The sequence below is a fragment of the Ascaphus truei genome, chromosome 3 (genome assembly GCF_040206685.1).
Source record: "Ascaphus truei isolate aAscTru1 chromosome 3, aAscTru1.hap1, whole genome shotgun sequence".
In the NCBI taxonomy this organism is placed as follows: domain Eukaryota; kingdom Metazoa; phylum Chordata; class Amphibia; order Anura; family Ascaphidae; genus Ascaphus; species Ascaphus truei.
Window position 1 is genome coordinate 3062707 of NC_134485.1, and position 27051 is coordinate 3089757.

Genomic DNA, 27051 nt, shown 5'->3' on the forward strand with positions numbered 1-27051 from the left:
CTAATGTGACACACTGACACCTAATGTGACACAGTGACCCCTAATGGGACACACCGACCCCTAATGTGACACAGTGACACCTAATGTGAGACATTGACCCCCAATGTGAGACACTGACCCCTAATGGGACACACTGACCCCTAATGGGACACACCGACCCCTAATGTGAGACACACCGACCCCTAATGTGAGACACCGACCCCTAATGTGAGACACCGACCCCTAATGTGAGACACCGACCCCTAATGGGACACACCGACCCCTAATGTGACACACTGACCCCTAATGTGAGACACTGGCCCCTAATGTGAGACACTGACCCCTAATGTGAGACACTGACCCCTAATGTGAGACACCGACCCCTAATGGGACACACCAACACCTAATGTGACACAGTGACCCCTGTGACACCTAATGTGACACACTGTAATGTGACACACTGACCCCTGTGACACAGTGACCCCTAATGTGACACACTGACACCTAGTGTGAGACACTGACCCCTAATGTGACACAGTGACCCCTAATGTGACACACTGACCCCTAATGTGAGACATTGACCCCCAATGTGAGACACTGACCCCTAATGGGACACACTGACCCCTAATGTGACACACTGACCCCTAATGGGACACACTGACCCCTAATGTGAGACACACCGACCCCTAATGTGACACACTGACCCCTAATGTGAGACACTGACCCCCAATGTGACACACCCTTCCAATCACTGCCAACACCCATCACCACTACCCCCTACCTTCCCTCCATATAACAATGGCTAGAACATACCTATAGCCTATAAACATGGCTATAGGACTATGACATTCCATAATAAAAAGATCTGTATACAAACAGGCAATAGGCGTTTCCCTGTGTGAGGGTGTTTAATGCATGGGTAACACTATCAGCAGTGTTAGCAAGTGGTATAACAGCAATCGTGAAAGTCAGTATATCCATAGCATTGCGTAGCGCCGTGATACCAATTACTAGGAAAAACAAAGCGGGACACAGAGGAGTTATTAAAAGCTATTTATTGCAGGCTGGGAGCAGAACGGGACCAGAGTGCAGACACGTGTCTTTTGGGCTTATTCCTGAGTCCGATTTCTTCCTCTCGATATAGTCGTCTGGTATTTGATTCACTTTTCTTCGTGTGATTGTCCCACCTTAATTAACAGTATCTGTGAAGAAGAAGAGTCAGACAGTGAGAAGGAGGAAGAGACCGTATCTCTGCAGCGATAAGGGAAACAAACCGAGGTGACTTAGAATGGGACTTCTCTTGTGCGCTGGGCAGCTGTACACATTGCAGTACAGGTACAGGTAATAGGGTAATACTGGCATCAAATAATGCTACTGCGGTTATTCTATTGTGCAGGTTTGGGAATTATAATGCATAATATTTATTTGTGTTTATTTCCTCCTGTTTTCTTAGAAATGTGCAGCAAATGGCGTCATTCCCTGTGTGTCTCATAACGGGTGGCAGCTCTCACCATAAGCAGGTTCTCTGGCTTCCTCAGCCTCTGAGGGACGGCTTTCCGGTAATGTCGTTGTTGGTTCAGTCTCTGCTTCTGGATATTCAAACGACACATTTAGTGGCGCAGCTCTTGTAGGTTCAGTGACTTCTTCTGTAGTCTCTGGCGCTGCGTCTGCGGGCTGGGCAGGAGCATCAGTTGGTACAGCTTCTTCACCCTCACCAGGCTCTGCTATCACTACATTGGGGAACAGAGACACCCATTCAGTCAGTCTTTACTGCAGTACAGCAAGATACAATGTAACACCTGAAATGTTGCATGTCATTCTATCTTTATTTACAGGAATACCAGTAAGTTACTGTATGATCGTCTAAATGTTTAGGTAAACTAAGCAAGTGATACTGAATAAATTACAACCCACAGAAAAGCATGTGTTACAAATTCAGTGAAGCATTAACAATATAGAATACCAGTAAATTATGATCGTCTATGGGGCCTATTCACTAAACTCCGATAAGTTCAGTGCAGAACGAGTTTGCATTTTCTTACCGCACTATAAAAAGGGGGTCAAACAGTATCCACTAAGAAAAATCACACATTTATTTAAGTTCGGTAAAGAAATAGATAAGAGGGACCTCGCTCCAACTAAAAATGTATTTCATAAATAGTAATTCAATAGTGTGTGCTACCAGGGAGATACAGTTAGGTCCGGAAATAATTGGACACTGACACAATTTTAATCATTTTGGCTCTGCACGCCACCACAATGGATTTGAAATGAAACAACCGAGATTCAATAGAAGTGCAGACTTTCAGCTTTTATTCAAGGGATTGAACAAAAATATCGTATGAAACATTTAGGAATTGCAGCCATTTTCATACACAGTCCCCTTATTTCAGGGGCTCAAATGTAATTGGACAAATGAACACAATCATAATTAAAATGTTCATTTTTATTACTTTGTCGAGAATCCTTTGCAGGCAATGACTGCTTGAAGTCTGGAACGCATGGACATCACCAAACGCTGGGTTTCCTCCTTTGTGATGCTTTGCCAGGCCTTTACTGCAACTGTCTTCAGTTGTTGTTTGTTCGTGGGTCTTTCTGCCTAAAGTTTTGTCTTCAACAAGTGAAATGCATGCTCGATCGGGTTGAGATCAGGTGATTGACTCGGCCATTGCAGAACATTCCACTTCTTTGCCTTAAAAAACTCCTGGGTTGCTTTCGCAGTATGTTTTGGGTCATTGTCCATCTGTAAAGTGAAGCGCCGTCCAATCAACTTAGCTGAATTTGGCTGAATCTGAGCAGACAATATATCCCTATACATTTCAGAATTCATCCGGCTGCTTCTGTCTTCTGTCACATCATCAATAAACACTAGTTACCCAGTGCCATTGGAAGCCATGCATGCCCATGCCATCACACTGCCTCCACCGAGTTTTACAGATGATATGGTATGCTTCGGATCATGAGCCTGTAAGGGATCGGGGGACACGCTCCCTACAGCGGGTCCCCGTTGCCCTGGCTCCCAGCACCGCCGCACTCTCCATGTGCCCTCCCCGCCGGCTCCTTATCTGCTCCAGTCGGGCGCTGCTCCTCTCCAGTTCGGCACACGTAGCCTCCTCCCACACGTACCCGATCCTCTTTGCCATCCTCCCACACTTCTGGCTTCGCCTCCCATCAGCTACAGGCAATCTCCACCACTGGCTCCCTGGCTGGCTCCCACTCTAGGCACCTGAGCCTATCCCTGGGCCTGCTCAGGCATGCCCCCGCTCCGCCTCTTACTCCCATTGGTCCTCCTAAATATATAACCCCAGTCTGCCCTCTCCCTCGCTCTGCATAGTTTCTTGTGGCTCTTGCTGTACGGAGTTCTATGCCTGGCTCTCGTGTCTTTCAGTTCTCGCTCCAGTCCCTGCCCCTGTATGCTACCTTTGGATTTGATCTCGGCTTTCGTTAGACTTCGTGTACCTCGATACCCCCTGGACTCGGCTTTGGACCTCACTACGCTGCTCTCTCCTGTCCTCGACCTACAGATTTCGGATCTTACCACTCGGACCTCTGGCGCCCCGGACGTGGGAAGTATCTGGCTATCCCTCTCTCAACAGACCCGGCAACACACCCTACCACACTCCAGGCACGCCCTCACTGCTGTGGGTGCGTGTTATACCCTTACCCATCTCAGTACTGGGGACTGGCCAGGTCTGTGGGTAATTCAGCGTTACAGAGCCGTTCCAAGCCTTCTCCATACTTATTTCTTCCCATCATTCTGGTACAGGTTGATCTTAGTTTCATCTGTCCAAAGAATGCTGTTCCAGAACTGGGCTGGCTTTTTTTTAGATATTGTTTGGCAAAGTCTAATCTGGCCTTTCTATTATTGAGGCTTATGAATGGTTTGCACCTTGTGGTGAACCCTATGTATTTGCTCTCGTGAAGTCTTCTCTTTATGATAGACTTGGATAATTATATGCCTACCTCCTGGATAGTGTTCTTCACTTAGCTGGATGTTGTGAAGGGGTGTTACTTTACCATGGAAAGGCTCCTACGATCATCCACCACTTGTCTTCCGTGGACGGCCAGGCCTTTTTGTGTTGCAGAGCTCACCAGTGCGTTCTTTTTTTCTCAGAATGTACCAAACTGTTGATTTGGCCACTCCTAATGTTCCTGCTATCTCTCTGATGGATTTTCTTTTTTTTTGCAGCCTAAGGATGCCCAGTTTCACTTGCATTGAGAGCTCCTTTGACCGCATGTTGTGGGTTCACAGCAACAGCTTCCAAATGCGAATGCCACACCTGGACTCAAAGCCAGACCTGTTACCTGCTTAACTGATGATGAAATAACGAAGGAATAGCCCACACCTGTCCATGAAAGAGCTTTTGAGTCAATTGTCCAATTACTTTTGGTCCCTTGAAAAAGAGGGGGCTACATATTAAAGAGATGTAATTCCTAAACCCTTCCTTCAATTTGGATGTGAATACCCTCAAATTAAAGCTGATAGACTGCACTATGAGCCCATATTCATTATTTAACTGTAACTTGAATTTATTTTGTTACACAGCCGAAATAACGAAACTTGTATCAGTGTCCAATTATTTCCGGACCTAACTGTATACATTATATTAATTACCATAGCTCAACAAACCCTTTGCAAATTAAACGAAACATCCAACTGATCCAATCAAAAACATATCCGTAAAAACAAGCAAAAAAACTAAATCCATAGTATATACACCAAAAACGGTCTGGTATCTCTAACCCTAAAATTATAAGTAAAGCATTTAGAGAATATTATGCATCCCTCTACAATTTACCTGGACCAGTGGGAGACTCGGCTAAAAATAAAAGGGCAATTTTTTTTTAATTTGAAGTACAGCAGGGCCGCGCTTTCCAGCGCTGCGCTCATACAGCGTCTCCTAATGTATACCCATATTCATTAGGTTCGGCGCTTGCTCAGTTTTTCCGGCGATTTTCGGCATGACGCGCACAGCAGCAAAGTATCCGGCTCTCACTAAACAACAGTTTTAGCGCGTGCGCAACTCCTTGTCAGATGCCATTTGTCAGCGAAACAGTCGGGTTACAGCTCTGCATCTCTGTTTTCAAAGGTACAATACAGTACAGCAGGGCCCCGCGTTACAGCGGCGGCCTGCAGCGGAACCCGCGTATGAGCGGGGCCCTGCTGTGCTGTAATGCGGGACACAGTACAATGGGACTCTGTGCTACATACAGACCTAGGTATGGTGAGCTGTGATCTCCCTGCTACATACTGTACCTGGGGCAGGTGGCCGGACTACTTCTGTTGGTGACCAGAGAGTAAGGCCGGTCATTTTTTCTGCTTTCCACTTGGTGACAGGCAATGTTAGAGGTTCCTCCTCTTCTTCAGCCTCTTTCTCCTAAAAAGGATGGCAATACAAACATGTAAAGAAGGAATTCAACTATCCCTTCCCATGTTACTTCTTGTTATTCCTCTGGAGGTAGAAACAATGAGTCTGATAATCAGAGTTGCACAGAATGAAGTTATTTACTAGTGTCCTGGCTGAAAAACTGTAGCAAAACTTGTGCAAAATAACAGCACCAGATTAATCATATTGCTTCCAACGGGGTTCCTTTTCTCTGATAAATATCAGGCAGTTTACAGCAGGAACTTTAATTGGGCATTTTGGGCACAAATGCCAGAGCAGCCGAATTAGCGGCTAAAGAATAAGCCCCCGGGACCGCTCACAGGACGCCTTTCTCCCAGCGCTTACTCTTATATTTGCTGCATGTATCTCTACTTCTGCTATACTTTCCTATACTAGATATTGTATAATATTTTGGGATAGTCCTGTGTACACGGCTGAAGCAATCAAGGTTATTTACTAAAGTCTCCTGGTGGCAAATTGGCGCACAAAATAGCGCCATATTTAATTAAGACAGTTTCTAAACACAGTACTGTACATAAAAGGTTCTCAGCGCAATAAAGCATTGAGTATACACCTAATGAGGAATTATCTCCGGCACATTACTGCAAGATGCGAGCCTCATGATATAGAACAGGGGTGCTCAAGTCCCGTCCTCAAGGGTCACCAACCGGTCTGGTTGTCAGGATATCCCTGCTTCAGCACAGGTTGCTCACTCAAGACTGCACCACCTGTGCTGAAGCAGAGTGTAATGAGAAGGGAGTTTTGTTGTTTTTCTGATGGCCTAGGTTTGTATTGGGTTAACTTTTTGTCTTTTACTAAAATATCTATCTGAAAGGAATTGCGTTTGCTGTGAACACATTTTGCTGTACGATGCTTGTTATGAGAAGCGCTAGTCTAGCTGGCCTCCCCCGTTTCCCGAGCTGGCCTCCCCCGTTTCCCGAGCTGGCCTCCCCCGTTTCCCGAGCTGGCCTCCCCCGTTTCCCGAGCTGGCCTCCCCCGTTTCCCGAGCTGGCCTCGCCCCTTTTCCCGAGCTGGCCTCCCCCGTTTCCCGAGCTGGCCTCCCCCGTTTCCCGAGCTGGCCTCCCCCGTTTCCCGAGCTGGCCTCCCCCGTTTGCTGAGCTGGTCCCTGGCTGCCTGAATGTGTTTCCTGATAGGTTTGTCCAGCACACAAGTTTAACAGACCTTCAACTGCGGCTGAACCAGCTAGTGTGCTCGGCTCTGCGCGCAGCACAAACGCAATCACAGAAATACAACTACCAGGCATTTTATCTCTGAAATGGTGGGGGTCCCCTGGTTGATATCGTGCGGTATCCTGATTGCTGTAAGATGCTGAATGTACCGACGCTAAGTGACTAATACTGTACATTGTATTTGACATATAACCGGTGTTGGTATTATTCATGTGTGTATCTCGGGGCTGAAATCGACAATCCAAATTAGTATCTCTTGAATAAGTATTTTCTTGTCAGAACAGAGAGATCCTGAAAACTTCCCCTGTTTGGGGGTCTTGTAATCTGGAGTTGAGCCCCCCTTAGATAGAAGACCTGTTTATGGGCTGCCACATTCATCACTTCAGTGTAAGCCTGACGTTTGCGGAACTCTTCCTGCCTTTGTTGTATGAATGCATGCGGCTGTATCCTGACAGGCAGCAAGTGTCACTATTGTGTATATGTGACACCGCACACTGCTTCCTACCATGCATCTCTGAGCATGCACACACACAGCAAGCCATGCCAGCAAGGACCTGTGGGAGAGCCGCCTGGGAGAGCACAAAGCCCTCAATAAGGGGAGGATTCCTGTGTATAGGGAAGGATCGGGCGCCTCTCCTGCCCCGGCTGCTTCTCTTGGGAGGGAGTAACTATGCAAATCAATTCAAGGAGATGATGATTATTACCACTGCATGCTATACAAAGCGTTCGAGACACAGAGACCTTACTGTATATACACGGTTTGTCCATGTGCCAAGCCAGGGAGTCTTCTTCTATGGATGGGAGTCTCTCTATGGCTACACTCACTACTCATACGGGATGTACAGAGAATTAGGCCGCGTGCATGGTTATTGTGACCGTGCTCGCGGTGCGATCAAAATGATGTGCCTCTATGAGGCTGTCTTTAGAGCGTGCGACCAGAAGTGCCAGCGCTCGCGACGCGTGAGGAAACTAATACATTTGTTTTCTCGCACGACGGCCGCGTCACGTGAGCGATTTGCCCAATGAGGGCAAACCAGCTCCGTGACGTCACGGCCACGCCCCCTCACCCCCCCCCCCCCCCGACACGCCTCCTTGTCATGTCTACCCAGACCACATATTGCTGCAGGTAAAGGCACGCGTCACACGCATGGTAGCGTGTGCTCTCACACCATGGACACGCCCTTAAAGAGGAGGAAGCAAGAGACCGGCCCACTTGGGGGCCGGACACGGAGATGTAGACAGGGGAAAGTAGCGCAGAGTTTGAAGGATAATAATGTCTTTGGAAATAAATCTCGCGAGTTGAAGTCGGCTAAGGCCGGTTTCCTGGAAAGAAACGGCACCAGGACAGATGTAGCAAATAATACTGCGGCGCACTCCTGCGAGAGAAAATAGTGCGGTGGCCCCGCCCCCTTCTCACGCACAACTGATTCAAAACAATAGCGGCTTTTCCTGGTGGCGCGTTGTGTGTGTCCCGTAATAACGTGGCTTACATCTGTGTACTAACTGAAAATAACAAGATGTTATTTCCCTTTCAGAAATCCGATACGACGACACATTATATAAATTATAGTGGGTGACAAAAACCCTCCACCGTGCAGCGACTAAACATACCCCTTGTGAGCACAGTCACATGTCTCAGACAGGTCTGCAGCCCCGCCTTTCTCCATTACCTTAGCATACCTTGCTTCCACTGCAGCCAGGGATTCTGGGAAATGACATGCAAATGAGCACAGTGTGTCACCTTTTACTTCATGTCCATTTTAACATGGCCCCCCTATAAGCTTATACCTGCCGCATTACACAGCTTTCCGGCACAGCGAGGGTTAAACAAGTGCAGAGCCAGTAACCTACTCACAGACATTTCGACCTTTTGGGTCTCAGCAAAGCCAGTATAACCAGCCTCACACTGCAATGTGAAGTCCGTGTTAAAATGGACAGTGTGCTCATTTGCCATATGTAATTTCCCAGAATCCCTGGCTGCAGTGGCAGCACTGTATGCTAAGAGATAATGGGGAACAACAGGTTGCAGACTGTGCTCACAAGTGATATCTTTAATTGCAGTAATATGATACTATGGTTTTCCGGGGTGGAAAACTGGATGAAAGTTTGATGTGACCAGTTATGACTTAATGGCTCCTATTCAATATATCTGCAGTGCATTACAGGCCTCTCTGGCTGCAAAGGGGTTAAGTAAACTTTGCTACCGCATAGAAGGGATTACGGCGAGCGATCTACGTACGCCGCCCGCACCATGAGCGTGGTCTGAGCCTTGTAGCCGTTACCTGATCTGCCTGCTCGTATACGCCGTGCTGCTCACAGCCGATGTCAAACACGTACTTTCCTGGCCCAAGGAGCTATGAAGAAATAAAGAGATAAACACAAATATATGACTATATCCAATAATCTATACCTTATCCAGGACAAGTCCCGAGATTTATCTTACAGGTGTAAAAAGCGCCATGTAGTTAGAGTGTAAGATCTTTGAGGCAGTCTCCTTACCCCCAATGTTTTATTTACTGTGCACTTATCCCAGATTGTATTATTCTTCCTGGTTTTATGTCTCATATTATCTCTGTAAAGCGCTATATATATGGCTGGCACTATATAAATAGCAATACAATGTGCAGACTGCTTTACTGTGCATCAGGGTATCAGGATGTCCAGGTCCTGTCTCCCATCCCTCAGACAGACAGACAGACAGACAGACAGACAGACAGACAGAGGTGCACCTTTTTCCTGCCTCCCATCCCTCAGACTGACAGAAGTGCACGTTTCTCCTGCCTCCCATCGCTCAGACAGACAGACATCCCATCCCTCAGACAGACAGAGGTGCACGTTTCTCCTGCCTCCCATCCCTCAGACAGGCAGACAGACAGACAGAGGTGCACGTTTCTCCTGCCTCCCATCCCTCAGACAGACAGACAGAGGTGCACGTTTCTCCTGCCTCCCATCCCTCAGACAGACAGAGGTGCACGTTTCTCCTGCCTCCCATCCCTCAGACAGACAGAGGTGCGCGTTTCTCCTGCCTCCCATCCCTCAGACAGACAGACGTGCACGTTTCTCCTGCCTCCCATCCCTCAGACAGACAGACAGAGGTGCACGTTTCTCCTGCCTCCCATCCCTCAGACAGACAGACAGAGGTGCGCGTTTCTCCTGCCTCCCATCCCTCAGACAAACAGACAGAGGTGCACGTTTCTCCTGCCTCCCATCCCTCAGACAGACAGACAGAGGTGCACGTTTCTCCTACCTCCCATCCCTCAGACAGACAGACAGAGGTGCACGTTTCTCCTACCTCCCATCCCTCAGACAGACAGACAGAGGTGCACGTTTCTCCTGCCTCCCATCCCTCAGACAGACAGAGGTGCACGTTTCTCCTACCTCCCATCCCTAAGACAGACAGACAGAGGTGCACGTTTCTCCTACCTCCCATCCCTCAGACAGACAGACAGACAGAGGTGCACGTTTCTCCTGCCTTCCATCCCTCAGACAGACAGACAGAGGTGCACGTTTCTCCTGCCTCCCATCCCTCAGACAGACAGACAGACAGAGGTGCACGTTTCTCCTGCCTCCCATCCCTCAGACAGACAGAGGTGCACGTTTCTCCTACATCCCATCCCTCAGACAGACAGACAGAGGTGCACGTTTCTCCTACCTCCCATCCCTCAGACAGACAGACAGACAGAGGTGCACGTTTCTCCTGCCTCCCATCCCTCAGACAGACAGACAGAGGTGCACGTTTCTCCTGCCTCCCATCCCTCAGACAGACAGACAGACAGACAGAGGTGCACGTTTCTCCTGCCTCCCATCGCTCAGACAGACAGAGGTGCACGTTTCTCCTGCCTCCCATCCCTCAGACAGACAGACAGACAGAGGTGCACGTTTCTCCTGCCTCCCATCCCTCAGACAGACAGAGGTGCACGTTTCTCCTGCCTCCCATCCCTCAGACAGACAGACAGAGGTGCACGTTTCTCCTGCCTCCCATCCCTCAGACAGACAGAGATGCACGTTTCTCCTGCCTCCCATCCCTCAGACAGACAAGAGGTGCACGTTTCTCCTGCCTCCCATCCCTCAGACAGACAGACAGAGGTGCACGTTTCTCCTGCCTCCCATCCCTCAGACAGACAGACAGACAGACAGAGGTGCACGTTTCTCCTACCTCCCATCTCTCAGACAGACAGACAGAGGTGCATGTTTCTCCTGCCTCCCATCCCTCAGACAGACAGACAGACAGACAGACGTGCACGTTTCTCCTACCTCCCATCCCTCAGACAGACAGACAGACAGAGGTGCACGTTTCTCCTGTCTCCCATCCCTCAGACATACGTGCACGTTTCTCCTGCCTCCCATCCCTCAGACAGACTTGCACGTTTCTCCTGCCTCCCATCCCTCAGACAGACAGAGGTGCACGTTTCTCCTGCCTCCCATCCCTCAGACAGACAGAGGTGCATGTTTGCACGGGGTAAGGGGAGGAATTGGGCATGGGCAGAGTTACTTGCTCACATACTATAATTCAACACTTCAATGTTTCATCTTTTCAAACCAAAATATCTAAATGATTTAATAAGTAAAGTACTGTAAGGGTGAACCCCGCTTCAGCTAAATATTAAGTGAATGTATGGGGGTAAGGTGCTGGTGGGTAACGTGATAAGTAAACAACATAGAGAAAAGAACCCACTTAAAGCACTCAATGCCCCCTATAAAGTGTTATGATAATTTTAAAAATAATCTTTAATGCTAAACTAATTAAAATAATGGGTGTTAAAATACATCAAATGACACACATATATCTTAACCCTAAGATGAGTATATATGACACTCCGGGTTAATGTAATAGAGGGACAGTTTGAGGTGTATTAGATCAAACGTTTGATTGAGTGCTTCAAGTGGGTTCTTTTCTCTATGTTGTTGATTTAATAAGTAAAATGATTTAGATAGATATTTTTTGTATGGATAGTTATTATTTAGCTTAATAAGCAGGAATCGGATGAAGATCCCTGTTAGGACCAGTAGGTCAGGCCAGAATCTGCACTTGTGTTAAGCATCCATGTTGTCTGTTCATAACCAGTTAAGATTCTGTAGTCAGCCTTTTGCTGAAATATAATTCCTAATGCACTCAGTTTCTGCCAAATTAAATTTCCTTTCTTCCTGCTCAGGATATTGCTAAGATACTTTTTGTATTGTCAGTTTCCTGCTCTTTTAGTTAAAATATAATAGACTGGTTCTATGAAAGAGGCAAAATAGTATAACTTAGTTGCTAGAGATTCAAGGTCTCTTTTGATAACAGACAATGAATAAGCTATGTATTCAGACATTGCTTGTATTGGGAGAAACACGTCCCAAAATCATGCCACTAATATGTCCTGCCCCTAAATCACACCTCTAATCAAAGCTACGCTGAAGACAAACCCAAGTTACGCCTATGTTACGCCTCTAATCAATATCTTCTTTTTTTGGTATAAAAGTTATTACCCTATGAGTAATAAATTGAGACAAAAGATTTGAAACCTGGCTTGCTTTACGTTTCATTTCTTTCGTATTCCCGGGCCTGTAAGTTCATCAAAAATCGGAGATAACGAGTGGCAGTGCGTGAAAGCTTCCCGGGGGAGTCTGCTGCAAGCGGTGCAGATGTGTGTATCCAGTCACAAGGCCTTCAGCTTTCTTGGCAGAGGAAAGGTTCCTCTCAGTTCTGAAGCCTAGGCAAGGAAAAAGGTTTTCCTTCAGTTTTGGCGTCTAGAAGTGGGGATTCACAAAGGCGGCAAGTGAGTATATGTGATTTTTACATTGTCTCACCCCCCCTCTAGGAATTTAAAATACCTAAATGGTGACTGTGGATTGGGTTAGAGGCCCTTGACAAAATTTTTGGATAGAGTCCAGTAAATTTTGTGCACGACTGGACTGTTATCTCTGATCTTGGTGAACGACCATTGTATATTGTGTAAGTATAAGTATTCTAAGATTAGTTTCTTGCAATTATTTATCATAATCTATAAGCTACTAATGGGTGCTTACATGAGTAAGAATGACTGTGGAGGGAAGCCTAGGAATGTACAAGTTTTTAAATGCGAGTGTAAATCTAGTCGGACTCCTGAGGAATTTGTTGCTCAGACGGCTGGTGATTATTATTGTGACCCGTTTGTAGATTATGCAGAAGGTTGTTCTCGGCAAGAGAATAAGGCAATGTATTTACAAGGCAGAGGGCAGAATAGACGGAGATCTTATGCTGGTCCCAGAAATCAATCAGGAAGAATAGCTCAGAATAATGGTGTCTGTTTTAATTGTGGTGGTTTTGGTTATTGGCAGAGAGTGTGCCACTATCAGAGTCAGAAGCAGGGAAGTGTTGCTTCGCACGTGGGGGCTCAGAATGAAAGTCTCTGTAAAAAAAAAAAAAAACACGCTACCTTATGTAAAAGAGTTTGTTTGTAACCCTGATTAATTTTTTCCTGAATGATTTCTTGTGTGAAAGATACTGTGGATCATGCTGATTATCATATGTGTATAGGTCGCCATCCATGCATTTGCAGATAATTGCAGAAAATATGAATATTAGTTGCTCATGATGAAATCTAAATTTTAAAAGGTTTTAAAAAAGGTGTACGCCAAATATAGAGAGAAATACCTCACAACAAAAAGGGAGTATATTCAGCTCTGTCCCTGGTTATAGTTTGAAAGGTTTATTCGTCCTGGCCAGGCGAAGGCTTTTTAAACTGGACATTTTCTTTTAGTTTGCGGTATTTCTATCTTAACGAAAGGAGGGGCACAGCCTCTCCCTTACAGTTTAAAGAATGTGAAGCATTCACATTAAAATTAACTAGCTCTGTGCTTAAGCAGTTTATTTATGAGAACAAGGTAATGTAGAACTGTTTTGTTATCTGTTTGTTATTTCTGTGAAGTTGGCTGGCTGTGTATGAGAGACGTTTTTGTGTTGTGTGTCCTGTATTGTGTGTAACCAGTAAGATAACACATTTCAATTTTATTTCTACAGGCTTAAGATATGTTTGTGAATGTTATTGTTTAAAAAGGCTGGTAAAAGCTCACAAGCACTGTTTGAATTAATATATTGTATTATATATGTATATAACGCCATTAATGTGCATAGCGCTTCAAAGGAGGGTGTCCGTGGTGGCAAATGCTGCAGAGAGGTTGAGTAATATGAGAAGAGTGTAATGATATCTGTCTTTAACAGCATGGAGGTCATCAGTTATTTTAGTGAGAATTGTCTCCGTTAAATAAGCAGTGTAGTAGCCATACGAGACAGGTAGGGTCAAGCTTGCTGTTTTTGAGTCATGGTATAACTGTTGCATGTTTGAAGAGATTTTGTTTAGTTTAAGAGAGGGCAGAGTTGAAACGGGATAGCATAAATTTGTATTGATGGAAGTTTGCAGGAATATGAGATTTCTTTCAGAAGGCATCCAGGGGAATGAGTGGAAGAATGTTGCATGCTCTTGTAGGCATAGACTTGGTGTTTATAAGTAATTTGAAATATTCCCGTTATTTAATTTTTGAAAGGCCATACAAAATGCAGTTTTAGAACAGCGTGGAAAGCTTCATATTTAACATTAAACTAATGTTCCAATCCCCTGCTCGAGAGATTAATCCAGCAGTTAATATGAATAAGACAGCGAAACCCGTTATCTGCCATCCGTACTTTGAGGTTTCTGGCGAAAAGCCTAGAACAACTGGCTGTTTGCCCAGAAAAAAAAAAGTGCTTTGAAAATTATTATTTTTTTATTCAGAGTGTCTTTAAAAGTTAATGCTGGCCGTGTGCTCAGCACTTTACAAAGAGTTCAAAATTATTTGTCTATTTTAAAAGGAAATCTCTTGTTCAGGATTTTTATTATATTTACAGGTTCCCTATTGTTAATGCCACAGTTGTTAAAAGACCTACTGCAGGCTTTTTTCTTTTAACACAAGCAGTAAATATTTTTATAGTCGCTACACATACAAACCTATTTACCAGTTTAATTTTGCTATATATCAAGCAACCTGTTTTCATAACTATTTTTGTATTTTTGTTCACATAATTATATAGATAATATATGAACAAAAGAGGGGAGATACATACATAGGTTATTGAAGGACTCTCTGATATCCCTATAGAGGATCCAGAACTTGATATGTTGTAAATAATACACAATGCACAGCAGGTTCAGAATTTATTATATCAATGTTAACTCCAAGGGCTCTTGCAGTAAAAAAAGGTTGCTGCCATACTAACAGGGCTGACGGGCTCTCATTAGGAAATAATACCTTTGCAGATGTCACAGCAAAGCAGGTAGCAAGCCGTCCCTATGTTGAGGGATATATCATACAGTATCTGCCAAATTTATAATTTTGTAACCATTTATTCGTTTTTGGGTATGTCCTGGACATAGAGTTAAAGGACAGGGGATATATAATTGCAAGTGCAGTTGCATAAGTGAACAGGGTATACATTATATACAGGGCATTTCACATTTTTAGCAGAATAGTTACAGTGGAGTGTTTGAGGTGAAAGCCAGGAGTGACTGTGGATGTGGGACAATAGCCATGAGTGCAGGCTGTTGGGATGCTTGATTTGTGGGGCGAGTTTTAAGGTTAGTTAGTATTAAATGACTAAAAGGTTGACACCATTTGCATCAGAGAAAATGGCAGATGGCAGTTAGATATGAATGAGAGCAAGTGTGTATTGGGAGAAGAGAGATTGATCTGTAGTTTGAGACAGTGTTTTTGTCCCCATTTTTGAAGATTGGGACAACTCTGGCAGTTTTCCAGGTCTTAGGGAAATGGCCTGCAGACAGGATAGAGTTGATTATGGAAGCAATTGGTTTGGCACAGACTGAGGTACCAAGTTTTAGGAACTTGGATTGTAGCAAAGTCAAGTCCACATTGGTTGCTTAGTTTAAAATTTGAGGAGCGTTAATAGGGGATACCTCTGTTTATATGCGGATGCTAACAATAGTAGTAACCATATTAATACAAGAATTTATTTCTAGGTATAAATTCTCTCCCTATGAGACACTTATGGGATGAGTTATGACCATCAGTAGTTCAAAGGAACGAATTAAGGACCATGTTATTGGTAATAAAACAATTAATAAGTATTGCATGCAACTAATATATATTTTTGAGTCTCTCTAGGCACAGGTTAAAGCTGAAAGTGCACCTACGCGAGACGGGTTAATGGTCAAGCATTTTCTACGCAAGCACGCTCTTCATCCCAGATGAAAAGGCCATTTAAATACTACTCATCACCAGCATTGCAGTAAAAAAATTGCTTATCATCATGAATACACATCACGCACGTCAAAATAGTGCCAGCCTTGGCACAAACAGCTAATAAAGACAAAGACATAGCGCCTGCAAATTAGTGTTTTGATGGACAAAATACTCTCTGACCACTAATCAAGGGAGAAAGGTCATAGGCAAAAAAGTCCAGGCCTCAACACACGAACTTTGAACTTTTTATTTTTACAGGTTTTTATTATTTTTCAGTTACAATGTATGCTCCATTATGTTTGTGTAAGTGGCGTCCTATAAGAATGACAAAATAGTATAAGGTAATATTTGTTTAACTCTGTTTATTTTGTTTGGATTTATAGGTTAATAGAATCTCCCTGCAGAATGATATCCCGGTGGGAGAATGTTTTATCAGTCAAACAAACGGTTATGTTAATTGCTCACAGGTAGAGTTGGAAACAGAAGAGAGACACCCAATACACAAGTGCTAAAAAGTAGTCTATAGGAAGAACAAGTTTCGGGGAACTTATTCCCAAATGTAGGAGTTGGGTTACTGTATGACAGGTTTACAGGGATATCCTCAATCATACAACCACAGACATTTACTCACACAACCAAGAATAGGTTTAGTTTAAATTAATGGCTCTGCAGAATAAAATAGCTCTAGACTATATTTTAGCCTCAAAGGGAGGGGTATGTATGTGCCCTAGTTAAAGCGCAATGTTGTGTATTTATCCAGGATTCAGGGACCACAGGGACTTGGTGGTTGGATTGATTTGCTTTGAGCGAAGCTAACAAATGTTTTTGTATGTGTGTGTTTGTCCTACTCATTGCTCTCTATGTGTTAAGTACAGCAAAACTCTGATCCAGAAGTGCGTTGCAACCCCCACCGACGCTATGCCTCTCTGGCTTGCGTTACGTTTAATTTCTTTCGTATTCCCGGGCCTGTAAGTTCACCAAAAATCGGAGATAACGAGTGGCAGTGCGTGAAAGCTTCCCGGGGGAGGCTGCTGCAAACGGTGCAGATGTGTGTATCCAGTCACAAGGCCTTCAGCTTTCTAGCAGAGGAAAGGTTCCTCTCAGTTCTGAAGCCTAGGCAAGGAAAAAGGTTTTCCTTCAAGCCCCAATAAAGGGCAGGCTTGGTTTTCTGGCCTAGCCGGCACTGGCCACGATCTCTACCTTCTGGGCACCGTTTGCTGCCGTCTTTTCTCCTTGGGAACTTGGAGCCGTTTCTCTTTAGATTTAGTTGCTGAATGTTTCATCTTTTACAATCATTTGCATCCTTTTTTAATGCTAAAACAATGTCAGCTCAGAGTTAGCTTAAACCTGAAATCTACTCCAGGTCCAACACACTTTAATTAACCAGCTTCTTACATTTGAATTGATGCTAATGGCTGCCATTTAAAGTCAGTGATACTTAGTACCCATATTATCAGCATCTGAGGTTGTGTACTATATGCAGCCTGTCCACCCCCAGCCATAGAGAAGTGACCTTCACTGGCAGTGGGGGAGTTACACTGGGCCCTGAGATAGTGCACACAGGGAGAGAAGTGACATATTGTACTCACACTGTTGCTGGTGAAGCTGCCCTGGTAGCGATGGTTCTGGTGGATAAGCTCTCCGGCCCCCTCCTGTTTACCGTTGACCCAGGTGCCAATGTATTTAGATCCAGTGTCAGCATACCTGTACACACCTTGCCCATGCCTGCAAAGAGACACAGAATGTACCTAACGGGACTCAAATGGCCCATGCTGAGCATTCAGCCTTAGGCCTCGTCCCCACAGTCATTTGGCGCGGCAGCCGAGCGCTGTCTACGTCACGGTGGCGGTTCAGCCAATAAGGGTGAACCAGCCACGTGACATCTTGGCCGCGCCGCAGCAACCCCATGGCGCGATCTCCTGCTCTTCTCTGGACGCGCGTCCCAGATCATAGATCGCAGCTGAACCTAGTGCAATCGCCGCCAGGCGCTCTGACGCGCGCATGCATGCAGTAACTGGGTCAAAAGCCTTATGTTGGTTTGCCATAGTCTGCCCACAGTCTAATAGATAACCATACAAACACTCTCTACTTACTGGGGAAACCTTACGCTCTAAATGGTATCTGCCATTGAGGGTTCCCGTATGTCTATCAAAAACATTTGTATTTTTTTTACTTCTCTTACAATGCCTTATGTTTTGCAATGTGCACAGTAACATCCTATTTTACACTTGTTCGAATGCATATTCTTGGGCTAAATGCAATAGGTCCCCCTAAGTTCTAAGAGTGAAGTTCCCTGATGAAGTAAGTCTAACACTTACGAAATGCGTAGGATAGCTGCATTTGCCTTAACCGCTCTGAATACACCCTCCAGCTCTTTGCCAGACTACCTAGACCGTGGCATTTGCTGAAACACTAAGACGTCCTGACTAATTGGTAGTCGCCTGACGGTGCTCGTTCGTGATGTCAGTGTTTGCCACGAGGGTCGAAGTGTAAGTCATTCTAGGGCTCTTTGAGTCTGGTAGGGTGTCGTGAGTTCCCTTTCAGCTGTATAGCGAAGTACCCCCCCCCCCTTTGATCGAGCGGAGGTGTGCGGGATAGAGGTGGAGAAGGACAAAGTCCGGTGCCTGGTTCGTGAAGAGGAGACCATAGAATCACAGATCATTTCTATTTTGTACCTGTGCATGCTGAGATCCTGTACCCCTGATGTACTTCATAATTCTCATTCTAACCCCATGATAATTCTCATTCTAACCCTATGATAATTCTCATTCTAACCCCATGATAATTCTCATTCTAACCCCATCATCATTCTCATTCTAATCCCATCATCATTCTCATTCTAACCCCATGATATTTCTCATTCTAACCCCATCATCATTCTCATTCTAACCCCATGATATTTCTCATTCTAACCCCATGATAATTCTCATTCTAACCCCATCATCATTCTCATTCTAACCCCATGATATTTCTCATTCTAACCCCATGATATTTCTCATTCTAACCCCATCATCATTCTCATTCTAATCCCATGATATTTCTCATTCTAACCCCATGATAATTCTCATTCTAATCCCATGATATTTCTCATTCTAACCCCATGATATTTCTCATTCTAACCCCATGATATTTCTCATTCTAACCCCATGATATTTCTCATTCTAACCCCATGATATTTCTCATTCTAACCCCATGATAATTCTCATTCTAACCCATGATAATTCTCATTCTAACCCCATGATAATTCTCATTCTAACCCCATGATAATTCTCATTCTAACCCCATGATCATTCTCATTCTAACCCCATGATCATTCTCATTCTAACCCCATGATAATTCTCATTCTAATCCCATGATCAGTGGTCGACAAATCACCAAAAAATCTACTCGCCGAACAAAAAAATCTACTCGCCACCTAGTACCACACGTGTGCTGCTTGGGCCAATAGGAGCTCGCCACGATGTTAAATCCACTCGCCCGGGGTGTGCAAATGTATAGGTTTGTCGAACACTGCCCATGATCATTCTCATTCTAATCCCATGACCATTCTCATTCTAACCCCATGATCATTCTCATTCTAACCCCATGATCATTCTCATTCTAACCCCATGATCATTCTCATTCTAATCCCATAGATAATTCTCATTCTAATCCCATGGATAATTCTCATTCTAATCCCATAATAATTTTGTATTATATGGTAATACTGTAACATTACAGAGTATATCCCACGTTATAACATATAGTAACAAGAACCATAGGCCTGGAAGATACCGTTGGTGAGCGAACCAGTCTCCATTGTAACTGTCTCCATTGGCATAGGAGTAAATTCCTTGACCGTGTCTCTGATCACCCACCCAGTCACCTGGAAAGGAGATGTAGAAAGACCAGTGTTAGACACCAAATGTTGGGGTGATATCTATGGTTAGCTCACATGGGGTTATGCATCAATGAAAAGTGGACCCATTCTGGGGCAAAATCACTGAACCGTATGTATCCAAGAAAAAATCTTATTGCTTTTAATGGGACTTTTTTCTTTGATACATATAGTGCAGATATTTTGCTCCACTTTTGCCTCTGTACATATGCCCCGAACAGTATATATTATGGGAAAGATTTTCATACATGTTTAAGTTAAACCTGTGCACCTTTTAATCAGCTTTGTATATCTGCTAATTTACATGTACCTTCACATTGCATTTACCTTCGTATTTGGATCCATCAGGGTACATAAAGGTGCCTAGCCCATGTTTCATATCCTGCTGATATTCTCCTATGTAGCGGGCACCATTTTTGAATCGATATGTTCCCTGTGAACAGAATTATGACCATTCAGCAGCGTAGGCAGTCGGGGGTCCCTGGGGGGAACAGGCACAAAACCGGATGGAGCACACAATGTAACTCGCATTTCATCAACTTTTTCCAAGAATCTATCACAAGGAAGGAGGAGAATGTAAGCGTAAGGTTTGTAGTCGTCACCCTGCGGTTGTGGTTCATAGGTTGATCGTTGTGATTTGGTTACTTATTTGGTTCCATTTTTAATACACGTTAGATACATAACTGACTTCCATGTATTCGGCCATCATTCTAATCCCTCCGGGATATTCTTTGAAGATAATGTGTATAATGACATAATAGTGTGTTTTGTGTGATAAGAGATAGTGGGTATGTGTGTGCATGCAAGATATTACTGTTGCTTCATTATAAAAAGGACTGTGAGACTCACTGTCGTGATAATATCATGAGATATTGTGTATTTTAATCAAGCTGGGGCTTCGGGGGTTAATGTAGCTACAATTTGGGTTTAAAAACACAATACAGTGGGTTTATGTCAGGTCAAGTCTTTTTCTGGGACTGTGCTGGTCTTTAAAGAGGACTCATTTGGGTTGGGTTGGGGGGGGGGGGGTATCACAGATGGCCCATTAAAAGTGACATATGTGTTGTTTAAAAGGTCATAAACGCTAACCAGAGACTATTCTGTCAGCCTCAAACAAAACTAAACGTTTGTGAATAAGTACTGGTGCATTCCAGAGAGGTGACACACAGGTTCTGCTTTCGTGGGAGGACTTCATTAAAAATGAGAATATTATGTGACGTTCTCTATTGTACATACTACGAGTTACAGATCTGTAATCGTGGCACAGAGTGGTATGTACTGAGATATCCATTTCTCCCTCAAATGTAGGATCAAGACGGTCGTGATTAGTCTTGTTGCGTCCGCCATGACCGCCTGAATCTATTGATGCACCTCACATGTGTCTTAGTACTAGAGAAGGAAAGTTATGAGTGTGTTTATATATTGAGGCAAAATGTAAGTGTCCTTTGGTAGAAGTTTTTTTTCCTCTGTCGTAAAACTGTCGATCTCGCAGCTGATTTACGACAGGGGTTGTCTTATGTTGCTTTAATGGGGAAAAAAATACATACGTAAGACTTAGCAAGGTATTCTGAGGCCGCGCTTATAGTCCTGGCTACGGTGATGCCGCGTCGTGATGTCATCCGTCGCCGGTCTCGCAGCGTTTTTTGCCTATAGTGTAGGAGGCAAGAGACGGCGATAGAGGGGCATGGCGGGAGTGTGGCCATGAGCGGTTCGCCCTCATTGGCTGAACAACTCACGTGCCCACTGATGTCACGCGGCGGTCACCAAAAAATCAATTTTCATTGACTTCCAGCGATCGCGATCAAGCCGTCGCTCTGTCACGCCTACTATAAGCGCACACGATGGATTCAATACACTTGTTTTCATGCGACGTTGCGCCCCCGGGACTATAAGCACATCCTGATAATCAGATTTCAACAGAGGTGTGTTTTGGACCAAAAACGAGATTTCTCATTACTTCGCCAGTGACCTCTCTGGGAGAAAATCCTGATATGTGGTAACGTAAAGTATAGGGGTTTCTGTTTTATGTTTTATCCTGTTATTTTAGGAAACTGTCCTGCATTTACTGTAATTGTATGTTCTTGTAATCCTTTTTCTGTAATCTAAGCACTGTATATATATATACAGTGTTCGACAAACCTATACATTTGCTCGCCCCGGGCGAGTGGATTTAACCCCCGGGCGAGTAAATATTGGCCCAAGCAGCACACGTTTGGTACTAGGTGGCGAGTAGATTTTTTGGTGATTTGTCAACCACTGTATATATGTATGTAGGTATATATAAATATATATATATATATATATATATATATATATATATATATATACACACATTTAATAAGTGATGCTCTGGGGCTCTGAATGAACTGCTGCACGCTCTGAGAGAGTTTTTACATTTTTCAGACACATTTTGCTACAACAGATTTCTGTATGTTAAGTGCATAGTTTTTTTAAATAATAAACAAGAACCAGAGACCCTGGCAGATACATTCATTTTACATATTTTATTTGCATAATTCTTGGGTGGTGGCAATATATAGATATGATTGCAATTGAGTAAGGGGTTAATAGTAACTCATTGAAAGTACCTTGCGCAGGAGAAAGGTACGTTGGCTAGAGAAGCCGTGTGTATTATTCCTGGTTTCATATCTAAGTCTCGTGCTCACCTGTATACTGTTCGCGACAGATGGTATATGGGGACGGATTGAGGGGAGGTATTGTTCATTTGAGGGTCCTTTGTGAAGGTGGAAAGTGGGCCAGCTTGCGAGCTGTCTATTAACCTTTGTCCTGTATAGAGGTCATGTGCTCACAGGTGCGCCATGCGTGACACACTATATTTGAGAATTCCAGCAGCTTGCTATGCACACGAGCCCGCTATAATTACACTGCTCATTCCTGTTACGAATATTATTACACGAAGAAATACTGTAAGCTGCATTCTTTCTACCAGGTACAAATCTGTAAGAATTTTACAATTCAGTAGTGGCTAAATCTGATTGAGGCTCATTTTTACTAAGCGGTGCTATGATACTATACAGTACACTTTCTGGGGCCGGACGGTGTCATTCAGCTGAAGGATCGTCTCCTGGCGCTGGAAAGTGTCTTATAGAATGGCACTGTTTAATAAATATGGGCCAAATGCATTTAATCAAAAACTGTGGGTAAGTTACTGTGGAACAGCAAAAAGATTCCGGAATCTGAGCGGGAGGTGATGCAGAATCAGTGGTTGGAGTCCGTGAAATGTTCCTATTAGGATTGGCAGACACAAAGCTGTAGTATGCAGGCCTAGTTACCACAGACCAAATTGGTAAAAAAAATATAGTAATACTGTGCCTCATGTGAAAAAGATATACATGTATTGGACTTTGGAAGGTGTTTTAGAAAGATATACATGTATTGGACTTTGGAATGTGTTTCAGAAAGATATACATGTATGGGACTTTGGAAGGTGTTTTAGAAAGATACCAAATATTTTTGCTGTAAAATATGAAAGGATTTCTAAAATAAATCCTGATATCTTTACAAATAATGTGGAATTGCAATAATGGTGCGCGGTGTGACATGGAAAACTTACTGGTACGCTTTACCACCTATTACCATCATCATTTCACCACCGCCTGTAACTGAATACTGGTGGGCAGGATGATGCCATATTAGTAGAATCAGGGAGTTTGTGTTGAGCCTCAGTGGTTCTGTCCACATGGAGAGCGGGTGTGTATAAACATGGTCATGGCTATAAACGGACCTGTGACTGGGTGCCGGATATGAATGGTCAGAACCCAAGTTACTGATTAGACTTCTCCTGGCCTTAACAGTACCTGGCTGTGCCTCTTTCCCTTCTCGTACTGCCCTTCATACGTGTCTCCATTCGGTAGCCGCGCTTTGCCGTGTCCATGCCGCTGCCCAGCTTCATTGCGATCGCCTTCATACTCCTGGGGAAGGGGTAAGAGACGATGAGAGTCCTGTTAAATCATTCAACGCATGGATCAGTCTTATATTATTTCTCACACTTTGGGCCATGTACTACATGCTTCTGCCGATGGTTAGCCGACATTATTTGGGGAAGTGCTCGTCCCTTAATCTATATACAGTAAAGTGAAGAGATGACTGAAGCAGGCCAAAAACACATTTCAATGGATTGTCATCCCAATGTATAAATCTCTGAGGATAGAGGCAGAGTGGGTGTCGGGGGATAGGTGCCCCAGGGAAAGTGGTTAGACCCCACCAGGGGGAGAGGATGGGGTAAAGCCATGTATTCCTGTAAGGAAGTAAAATGGGTACTAGGCTAGTTAGGAGTATTAACCTGTTAGCTACATAGCTTTGTGACATACCTCAGTAATTACTAAGGGGTAAATACAAAGTTATATTATTGATTATACTAGGTATATATTGCATATCAATATAAACCTGGCATCTTCTGTATTGGCCAGAGAAAATAGTGCAGACACAGAAAATGTGAGCCCTTCAGGACCTATATTCTGTATTCTCTCTCGGTTTCACGATTTCCTCAGGTGCCTCTTCCCCCAAAATATTTTCAAAATGTGTATATAGAATTTGTAAAAAAAAAATCAATCATATTTCAGGGGAAGAGGTCTGGTACATTATCACACACAATCTCGCCACACTAAAAGATCACGTTTTATCCCAGGACTCTCCTGTTATTCCCAAATATGCTATATGGCCAAGTTATAAAATAGTATAAGAGGAAAAGAGACATGTCCATTGATTTAAACCTTTAAAGTCCCCTTTTTATTCCCTGCTGTATGCCCCTGGGGCTCCTATCTCTCCGTATATCACTCAATCTTTGTCACATCCGGCTCCTGTGTCTATATAAATATTACGGTACCATTATATTAAATTACATTGCTGTCCTATATAGTGCTTCTCCTTTACATAACAAACCACTCTCACACCTTTGTACCTTCTTTTACACAGTATATTTCATCCCAGATGCTGTTTCCTCCCCTAAACATGCATTATAATCCCCCTCACTTTATACTGCGCCGCTCCCCTTATAAACAGCGGCGCTGCTGCCTGATCTGTTACATGCCCAGTATTAGCCCTAATTATACTGGTCCCTCAGTCATGTATGTCCCATTATACCCCTGTAACCCCCTTATATTCCATATACACCTGACCTACCTTAATATCAACGTACACCGCCCGATACCTGTTGGTTACAGTATATCCAAGCCCTCAACTATTCGTACATTATAAAGTATATCCCCTCAGGGCTGGTGCAAGGGTACTCGGCACTCTAGGCGAACCTCCAGCAATGCCCCCCTCCGAACTTTCTGATTTATTTTCTTAAACATTATATAGTAGCTCCTCTCACCTCCTCTTTTCTCACCCCCCTCTCTTCCTCTCACCTCTTCTCTCACCCCCCTCTCTTCCTCTCACCTCCTCCTCTTCTCTCACCCCTCTCCTCTCACCTCATCCTCTTCTCTCACCCCCCCTCTCTTCCTCTCACCTCCTCTTCTCTCACCTCCTCCTCTTCTCTCACCCCTCTCCGCTCACCTCATCCTCTTCTCTCACCCCCCCTCTCTTCCTCTCACCTCCTCTTCTCTCACCCCCCTCTCTTCCTCTCACCTCCTCTTCTCTCACCTCCTCCTCTTCTCTCACCCCTCTCCTCTCACCCCCCTCTCTTCCTCTCACCTCCTCTTCTCTCACCTCCTCCTCTTCTCTCACCCCTCTCCTCTCACCTCATCCTCTTCTCTCACCCCCCCCTTTCTTCCTCTCACCTCCTCTTCTCACCCCCTTTCTTCCTCTCACATCATCCTCTTTTCTCACCCCCTCTCTTCCTCTTCTCTCATCACCACCCCCCATCCCTCCTCTTCCTCTCACCTCCTCCTCTTCTCTCACCCCCTCTCTTCCTCTCACCTCCTCTTCTCTCACCTCATCCTCTTCTCTCACCCCCTCTTCCCTCACCTCATCCTCTTCTCTCACCCCCTCTCTTCCTCTCACCTCCTCTTATCTCACCCCCTTTCTTCCTCTCACCTCCTCCTCTTCTCTCACCCCCTCTCTTCCTCTTATCAACTCCACCTCCCCCTCTCACGTCCTTTTCTCTCACCCCAACTCCTCCTCTTCTCTAACCCCCCTTTCTTCCTCTCACCCCCTCTCTTCCTCTTCTCTCATCGCCACCCCCCTCCCTCCTCTTCCTCTCACCTCCTCCTCTTCTCACAGGCGGCAGAAAGAGAGGAGCAGGGCTGCAGCAGAGGTGGGCGGTGGTGGGAGCGGAGCAGGGTGACCGGGAAGGACCTGCGCTGGAGCAGCGGCAGACACCGGAAGTTACTGAAGACTTCCTGTTCGGACGGGACGCGCTCCTCCTGGCCGCCCTGCTCCGCTCATCCTCTCCCGCCGCAGCCCCTCTCTGCCCAGTGCCCACGGACCGTCGTCCTCGGCCGTTCCCACAGTATATCCCCTCCGCTGTATCCTCCCCCGCTATATATCCCCCTCACCCCAAGATCAGGCTCCGCCTCTTCCTCAAACTCTTCGGATCCAAGATCTGACATTTCGGGTCTGGGGGTCTCTGTGCGGTGTGACCGGGGGTCTCTGTGCGGAGTGACCGGGGGTCTCTGTGCGGAGTGACCGGGGGTCTCTGTGCGGAGTGACCGGGGGTCTCTGTGCGGAGTGACCGGGGGTCTCTGTGCGGAGTGACCGGGGGTCTCTGTGCTGAGTGACCGGGGGTCTCTGTGCTGAGTGACCGGGGGTCTCTGTGCGGAGTGACCGGGGGTCTCTGTGCGGAGTGACCGGGGGTCTCTGTGCGGAGTGACCGGGGGTCTCTGTGCGGAGTGACCGGGGGTCTCTGTGCGGAGTGACCGGGGGTCTCTGTGCTGAGTGACCGGGGATCTCTGTGCTCAGTGACCGGGGGTCTCTGTGCTCAGTGACCGGGGGTCTCTGTGCTCAGTGACCGGGGGTCTCTGTGCTCAGTGACCGGGGGTCTCTGTGCTCAGTGACCGGGGGTCTCTGTGCTCAGTGACCTGGGGTCTCTGTGCTCAGTGACCGGGGGTCTCGGTGCTCAGTGACCGGGGGTCCCGGGACCTGGTCAGTATCAAGTGCAGAGGTCTCCACTCTCGCTCTCCGTCTCACTCCCCTGGTCTCTGTCTCTCCCCAGCCATCGGTGTCTCCCCCGGTCTCTTTCGTCAACCCGGTCTCTCTCTCTCTTTCGTCAACCCGGTCTCTCTCTCTCTCTCTCTCTCTCTCTCTCTGTCTCTGTCTCTGTCTCTCTCTCTCTCTCTCTCTCTCTCTCTCTCTGTCTCTGTCTCTGTCTCTGTCTCTCTGTCTCTCTCTCTCTGTCTGTCTCTGTCTCTGTCTCCTATCCCCGGTCTCTCTCTCCTATCCCCGGGTCTCGGTCTCTCCCCCCGGTGTCACTCTGGGCCGCGGCTTCTTCTCTGCCAGACACCACCGCACGTTGCGTTACCAT

At 45.4% G+C, this 27051-nt stretch overlaps 1 protein-coding gene across 1 annotated transcript; it reads right to left on the bottom strand.

Annotated features, from left to right (window-relative positions):
• Window positions 1-1017: 1017 nt before the first annotated feature.
• Window positions 1018-27051, bottom strand: LOC142491239 (radial spoke head 1 homolog). The gene is made up of 9 exons (XM_075593508.1): window positions 26087-27051; window positions 23447-23560; window positions 19956-20061; window positions 19526-19616; window positions 17341-17476; window positions 8839-8910; window positions 5237-5357; window positions 1491-1709; window positions 1018-1181 (listed from the first exon to the last, which is right to left on the bottom strand). The coding sequence occupies exons 1-9, from the start codon at window positions 26138-26140 to the stop codon at window positions 1168-1170; spliced, it is 927 nt and encodes a 308-aa protein (XP_075449623.1). The 5' UTR covers window positions 26141-27051; the 3' UTR covers window positions 1018-1167.

Coding starts and splice junctions, on each gene's coding strand:
- LOC142491239 (XM_075593508.1), bottom strand. CDS start 26,140: ATGTCAGATCTTGGATCCGAAGAGTTTGAGGAAGAGGCGGAGCCTGAT. Junction 20,062..23,446: donor AGGGAAAGAGGCACAGCCAG/GTACTGTTAAGG, acceptor TTCTGTTCACAG/GGAACATATCGATTCAAAAA. Junction 8,911..17,340: donor GCAGCTTCACCAGCAACAGT/GTGAGTACAATA, acceptor ATTTCTTCATAG/CTCCTTGGGCCAGGAAAGTA.